The 7,928-nt window shown below is 37.2% G+C and overlaps 1 protein-coding gene across 1 annotated transcript in view; it reads left to right on the forward strand.

The window, feature by feature from the left end:
* The window catches only part of LRRC69 (leucine rich repeat containing 69), a 79,380-nt gene that overhangs the window by 25,900 nt on the left and 45,552 nt on the right, over window positions 1–7,928 (forward strand). The window contains exon 5 of the mRNA XM_040493954.1: window positions 2,152–2,223. Within this exon, the coding sequence (XP_040349888.1) occupies window positions 2,152–2,223 (72 nt within the window). The remainder of the gene's footprint in view (window positions 1–2,151; window positions 2,224–7,928) is intronic.

A 7,928-nucleotide genomic window follows, 5' to 3' on the forward strand; every position in this document is an offset into this window, starting at 1 on the left:
GATGTGAAAGGGAGGAGGAGAGTGTGTACTAGATGGTATTCCCCTGGTACCCTCCCTGATAGGATGTTGTAAGTTGCCTGCACACTTTTCTGGAAGACCGTAGTTAGTAAGTATAAGGTGATCCTCATATGGACCATTACTACCTCCCTTGGCTCTTCAGGCCTGTGGCAGTGAAGAACTCCCTGCTGTTTGGGGGAACTTTGTCAGAACCTTGCTAAACTTTTATACGTGGTGGTTTTATTAAACTCTCCTCAAATTTCCCATTTTGAGAGTACTGTTTCTTGCTGGGAACCTGTCAATGGGTTTACTTTCCTTCCTTATGCAAATTAAAATTAATTTGATAGGAGGGAATGCATGTCATACAGTAAATTGAGGAATACAAAAGGTAGATCCATTCCTACTGTTTCATTTTTCTCTCAAGAGGATAATATTCCCTTTAAAAATTCTGTACACACTGTAACGTGATAAATATAGCAAGGTGTATGGGGCACCTGGGTGGCTTAGTCGGTTAAGTGTCCAACTTCAGCTCAGGTCATGGTCTCACAGTTTGTGAGTTCGAGCCCTGCATTGGGCTCTGTGCTGATATCATGGAGCCTGGAGCCGGTTTCGGATTCCATGTCTCCCTCTCTCTCTGCCCCTCACCTGCCCATACTGTGTCTCTCTCTCTCTCTCAAATGTAAACATTAAAAAATTTTTAAAAAATATAGCAAGGTGTAGGCTTTAAATAGGTGTATTTCAAAAATGTTATTCTTGGGGTGTCTGGGTGGCTCATTTGGTTAAGTGTGCAACTCTTGGTTTCAGCTCCGGTCATGATCTTGTGGTTTCATGAGTTCAAGCCCCTCGTCGGTTCTGTGCTGAGAGCACAGGGCCTGCTTGAGATTCTCTCCCTCTGTCTCTGTCCTTCCCCGACTCATGCTGTCTCTATCTCAAAATGAATAAATAAACTTAAAAAAATTAATTTTTTCTTACGTTACTTAAAAATCCTAATTTCTGTAAATAAGAATATTTCCTGAAATTACAAAGTAAATCTGTTAGAAGTATAACTCCTTTATTTGAGGAAAAAATAATAACAGTAGTAACAGGATCATGGTCATGAAGTATTATATTATTAGTGTTCATAACTCTGGTATGTTGCTCTTCTTATTTACCCACTCTAAAATAAGGAACAGAGAGGTTAGACGACTTAAACACACTTTACAAAGGTCAGAGAAAGGGCTCAAATCCATGTCTGTCTGACTTAAAAGTCTGGAGTTCCCATTCAATACTCCTACTACAATTATTTTTTTAATCCCGAGGAGTTTGGAGTCTAAAAACTTAAATCCTAGTAAGTCCTGTCCTAAGTTATTATGTAAAGAATGCCTATGATTACTTATGTCTTTGTACATTTAATCTGATTCAGTCTATCATTGTGCTTTTTGGTCTGCATTATACATAAGGTATTCTAGAAAATACTAGTTTGTTTTGGTAATGAGCAAATTATGAATCATTTTCTGGTACATTATAAATTATGTGTGTGTCTGCACATGTGTGTGAATTTATATGCCTATTCAGTCACATTGGACATGTAGATAGAGACGCTAATAAGTTTAATATTTTTTCTCTAAGGAAAGGATTGAGTGAGCACAGAGCTAAGCAAAAGGTAGATGTGAAATAAATGCCTTTGGAATTGTTGATAGACCTTTTACATCTGTTTTTCTGTTTCTCTAAGGTTCTATTTTAGTTTTAGTATGTTTACTGAGTTCTCTCACTATAAGGCCTTTCAGTAAGCACTTACTGATTAGTAACTTATTTAATCCATTCAATAACCATATCAAAGTAAGGGCTTCCATTGCCATTTTCATTTTACAAATGGAGAAAATGAAGTACAAAGAGATTGAGAAATTTGTCTGTAGTTACATAGTGTTGGAGATCTGAGCCTACAAATAGTCTAACTCTTGGCCAACATGTTATGTTGCCCTGGAGTGGTCAGAGGTAATGGAGACCTTAGAGAATCTGGGACTCCAGGACATAATAACTCCTCAGGGAGGATGTACTGAAGAACCGATCAGGTAATTAGGAAAGATGGTCAGTCCTATAAAGTTTGAACTTAGAAGAAATATTTATGATTCTACATACTAGATTTTTAAAAATCTCTCTTGTTTTCTGACACAGGGAGTTTGTCGTCTTAAAAACCTAAGAATCCTAGACATAGCTGGAAATATTATTCAGACATTTCCATCAGGAGTAAGTAGAGCCTACTTCTATTATAACTAGAACATGACTTCACTTATGCTATTGAGATTAGAGAAATATGCATAGTCTTAAAACCTGTAGTAACTGGAACCTTGGATTATACAAATGACTCAAAGATTTGCTTCGTTCTAGAATTTCAAAACCTGTTCTCTCCCATTCCTTCCTGTGTGTTCTCTGCCTAATGAAACTGTTTGAACTAAGTGAACTCTGATTGCTATCATAAATATTTTAATATATTGGTTACGGTTATGTGTTTTTTGTTATTATATACTGCTTTTAGTCACCTCAGACTTTTTGAAAATATGACTTTTCAAAGCATAAATTGTTATACTTTGTAATTTATCCAAGGTGACACTTTTGTTAGTTGTTTTTGAGCCATAAACAATGAAAAAATATTTTTTTCCCATTTATAAATGAATTTTGACTTCACCGTATTTCAAAGAACTGAGAAACAGTTGGTCTTGACACGTTTTGAATTTTGGGAAAGAAATGGCAGTTTTTGATATCACATTTTATATCTAAGCAAGTATAATTCCACATGCAAGGTAATAATTAGAAGCCCATCAATCCAGAAGGTGTACAATAAATAGTTTTTGATCTATTAAATCCTTTTTCTGATCAAGTCCAAATTGAAATTTCAATGCTTTTTACCCCTAGAGAAATTGTTTGTACCGAAGGTGACTCAAATATGAAAAATAAGTATAAAGTCTATTTTAGAAAAAATGTAGTTATTGTTGTGTTAAAATATACATAACACAAAATTGATCATTTTAACCATTTTTAAGTATTTAGTTCTATGGCACTAGATGTACTCAAAATGTTGTACAACCATCATCATCTATCTCCAGAAGTGTTTTATCATCTCCAACTAAAACCTTGTTTCCCTTAAATACTACTTCCCCGGATAGCTGCCATTTTCTGTGTCTACACATTTGACGACTCTGGCCACCTCCTTGAAGAACGATATACATCATACAAACATACCATAATTTGTCTTCTTGTGACCATACTTCACTTTTAACATGTCTTCACGGTTCATCTATGTTATAGCCTTTGTCAGAATTTCCTTCCTTTTTTAGGGCTGAATAATATTCCATTGGATGTATACATCACATTTTGTTTATTCATTCATCTGAAGCACTTGGGTTGCTTCACCTTTTGGCTTTTGAGACTAATGCTGCCATGATCATGAACGTACAAATATCTGTTTGATTTTCTGTTTTCATTTCTTTTGGGTATATACCTAGAAGTGGGATTGCTGAATCGTATGGTAATTGCATGTTTACTTCTTTTTTTTTTTAAGTTTTTATTTAAATTCTGGTTAGTTAACAGTGTAACATTAATTCCAGGTGTACAGTATAGTGATTTAACACCTCCATACAAAACCTGATGCTCATCATAACAGGTACACTCCTTAGGAATTGCCAAGCTGTCTTTCAAAAATACACAGTTTCGAATGTTTAATAATAATTGGATGTTGTTAATATTGACCTGGTAAAGGCTACCAAGTTTTTATCATCTTACAAGTCTTAGTTCAACTCTGTCTCTGCCCTGTGATGCCTTCCCTGTTTCCCAAAGCACCATTATAGTTTGTACCACGAGTAGAATAATTCTTTTCAAGTCTGTCTTGAAAATCTACCATTAGTCTGTAAGCTAATTAAATTGCTGAGTATTTTAGTTCCTTGAAACAAATATTTTTAATATTTTAATTTTTATAATTTTAATATTTAATATTTTAAATATTTTTAAATTAAAAAAATTCTTTCAAGCAAAAATCTTTCTGTAACTCCTCTCTACCTTAAGAGCACAGTTATTTTTCATTTATTTGAAGAGAAAGTTGACCTGATAAAACTGAGATAAAGTTTTAATGATCATCACCAGGGGGCATCACGACATTTGTCTTTGATATGAACTTTGTAACAAAATATCGTCTATAAAACATTTGCAGACCTAACAGAAAACTTCACATTTCTGTAACACTCTTGATCAAGACCCTCCATTAGCAATCTAAACTCCCTGAACTATCATAACCGTACTTTTCAGATTGAGAAGTGGTGCTAAAAGTTGTTGTATTTCTTTTTTTTCTTTTTCTTTTTTTAAATTTTATTTTTTATTTTTTTAAATTTACATCCAAATTAGTTAGCATTAGTGCAACAGTGATTTCAGGAGTAGATTCCTTAGTTCCCCTTACCCATTTAGCCCATTCCCCCTCCCACAACCCCTCCAGTAACCCTCAGTTTGTTCTCCATATTTATGAGTCTCTTCTGTTTTGTCCCCCTCACTGTTTTTATATTATTTTTGCTTCACTTCCCTTATGTTCATCTGTTTTGTCTCTTAAAGTCCTTATATGAGTGAAGTCATATGATTTTTGTCTTTTTCTGACTGACTAATTTCACTTAGCATAATACCCTCCAATTCCATCCACGTAGTTGCAAATGGCAAGATTTCATTCTTTTTGATTGCTGAGTAAGACTCCATTGTCTATATATACCACATCTTCTTTATCCATTCATCCATCAGTGGACATTTGGGCTCTTTCCATACTTTGGCTTTTGTTGATAGTGCTGCTATAAAAATGGGGGTGCATGTGTCCCTTCAAAACAGCACATCTGTATCCCTTGGATAAATGCCTAGTAGTGCAATTGCTGGGTCGTAGGGTAGTTCTATTTTTAGTTTTTTGAGGAACCTCCATACTGTTTTCCAGAGTGGCTGCACCAGTTTGCATTCCCAAAAAGTTATATTTCTAAAGCGGTTCTTTGCAGTTATTAGTAATTTGCAGATTTGCAAAGCAATTTTGCATGTTATCAAATATTTGTAACAATTTGATATTGAATAGCCCATTGAAGAATACAGATCTGGTATTACTATTCCTGTTCAGTGCTCTGGAGAATTAATTTGGCTTCAGCAGTTGCCCTTAGACTTGAGAGGGCATCAGAGTCCCTGGGTGATTTGTGAAAAGGCAGAGGGCTGGGCCACACTTGTAGAGTTTCTGATTCAGTAGGTTGGGGAGCCCAAGAATTTGCATTCCTGGTAAGTTCTCAGGTGATATTGATGCAAGTCTGGGGACCACACCTGGAGCACCACTGGCCTGAAGTATAGAGCAGTGAGAGAGTTTGAACTTGCACTCCGGATTTTCAGCTGCAAGCCCAGGGCTCTTCCCATAATAGAATGCTGCCTCTGAGAAAAAAAGAATTGCTGAGGAATAAATTCTTTGTCTCAGGAGTGACAGGCAGGGCCGTCCCTGTTATGCTACACAAATAAATGAGACATTTCTTTCATCTCACTGGGAGTTTGGGTTCTGAGAGTTTCCCTGTGCCCTCCATGAAAATGATACTCAAGGAACATGCCTTGAACAATACAATTCTTGTATATTCTGGAAGACACAAGGAATGCCTGCAAAGTTGGAAGCTGAGTTTTGTATGTCACTTACTCCTCTTCAGCCACCCCGTGGATGTATTTGGAGCATGTGTGCCGTTGACGTAACTTCCTAAACAGTTATTCATCAGCCAATCTACACATCAAAGAGATTTTTAGCATGTGACTTCAAACACTAAATTTTATTTTTGGAGAAAGTTTGGTCAAACCATCATCATGTAACTTTTAATTGTTTCTGAGGTTTGTCTTTATAAAGTTTCCCATTTATATCAGGTGGTTGTATTTGGAAGTGAGGCTCAGGTCTAGCTACAATATTTACAAGGACACATATACATATGAAACTTACGGGAAGGTGCTTTGCTGAGCATAGACATTGAACAAATATGCTTTAAAAGATGTAAACCATAGCCAATGCTACATTTTCCACAGTTGCTGATTGCTTTCAGTTTCAAATTCATCATATTAGCATTCATTTGAAACTGTGGCCTCCATAAACAGATTCTGTGTTGGAGTTAAGAATCTTGAGTGTTTGTATATCCCTAAAGTCTGTAGACATACAGTGTTTTTATAAGAAAAAAATACAAGGAGAAAGAGCTTCATGCAGTGGTGTTGTCATGAGAAAAATATGCTTGGACTATTTATGGGATGGATAATAGTTATAGCACCTATTCCATTTTATCAGTGCCCCCCTTTTTTCCTTGAAGAATTCTTCAGTCGTCATAAATCATATTTGAAAACAGTGCTAACACTTTCCCCTTTCACAGTATGAGAAACATAGGAGGGAAAAAAAATGTAAGTAACTTTCCCAGAAACACAAATCATTTGAATGGCAAAGGGACTATTCAAATCCACTGTTCCCAAACAAAAATTAAATATGCCCAAGTTAGTAATTTATCAGTTGTGTGACCTTGAGCACATAACTCAATCACTTAGTGTTACGTTTTTTTTCCCCTATGGAAGTTGGGCATATTTTTTAAAAAAAAAATTTTTTTTCAACGTTTTTTATTTATTTTTGGGACAGAGAGAGACAGAGCATGAACGGGGGAGGGGCAAAGAGAGAGGGAGACACAGAATCGGAAACAGGCTCCAGGCTCCGAGCCATCAGCCCAGAGCCCGATGCGGGGCTCGAACTCACGGACCGCGAGATCGTGACCTGGCTGAGGTTGGACGCTTAACCGACCGCGCCACCCAGGCGCCTCGGAAGTTGGGCATATTAATAACGCTTACAACATTGTTGGGAAAGGGGTGACACAGCACTTGGTGTTCAGCAAATATAGAATGAGTGAATGATTAAATGAGATAATACATATAAATCTTTTACTAGCGCTTGGCACATGATAGATAGCAAATGTTATTTTCTTTTTATTTTAAAGTTGGGTCTGAGCTACATGCCACTGAATCCATCCCAGATATAGGGACATTTTTGCAAGCCTTTACTTTATTTATTTATTATTTAAAAAAATTTTTAATGTTTATTTTTGAGAGAGAGAGCAGGCACACGTGCAAGTGGGGGAGGGACAGGGAGAGAGGGAGACACAGAATCTGAAGCAGGCTCCAGGCTCTGAGCTGTCAGGACAGAGCCTGACATGGGACTCAAACTCCTGAACCGTGAGATCATGACCTGAGCCAAGTCAGACGCTTAACTGACTGAGCAGCCCAGGTGCCCCTACATGCTTTTAAAATCATGAAAGCACCTGATGATTTTAACTATTTCAGATAGCAGGGTAATGGTTGATCTGTATGTGCGGGTATACTAGGGAGATACAGGTTTATTAGCAGTTTACTGTGCTTCCTGTTCTCCGTGTGTTCTTTACCTGAATAGCTGTTCCAAGTTATTTTCCTCTGTAGACCCATTTACAGTCTTCTGACCTACCTTGTTGAAGCAGTAAAACAGAACCAACAGATGATTTCCCTGAAGATGGTCCTTCTTTCCCTCGATCTTCACTTGTGATTCTGTTTATTTCTGTCTCATCCTTTCACCCCATCTCTTGGCTCACTTGCTTTCTGATTGGCACACCGGATTACGCTGAAAATAGGACCCCTCATCACTGAACTCCCTTTTTCTTAGACCCTTTTCTCAAATTGTTGTCTATTATCCTGAGGTCTTTTATTTCCTCAAATACTTTCAGTTTAAAATGGTATCTCTAGAGGTGCCTGGGTGGCTCAGTCAGTTAGGCATCTCACTCTTGATTTCAGCTCAGGTCATGATCTCCCAGTCCCCAGATCGAGTTCTTGCATCAGGCTCCACCCTGAGTGTGGAGCCTGCTTGGGTTCTCTCTCTCTCTCTCTCTCTCTCTCTCTCTCTCTCTCTCTCTCTCTCT

The sequence above is a fragment of the Herpailurus yagouaroundi genome, unplaced genomic scaffold (genome assembly GCF_014898765.1).
Source record: "Herpailurus yagouaroundi ecotype Mexico unplaced genomic scaffold, PumYag 186, whole genome shotgun sequence".
NCBI classification, from domain to species: Eukaryota; Metazoa; Chordata; class Mammalia; order Carnivora; family Felidae; genus Herpailurus; species Herpailurus yagouaroundi.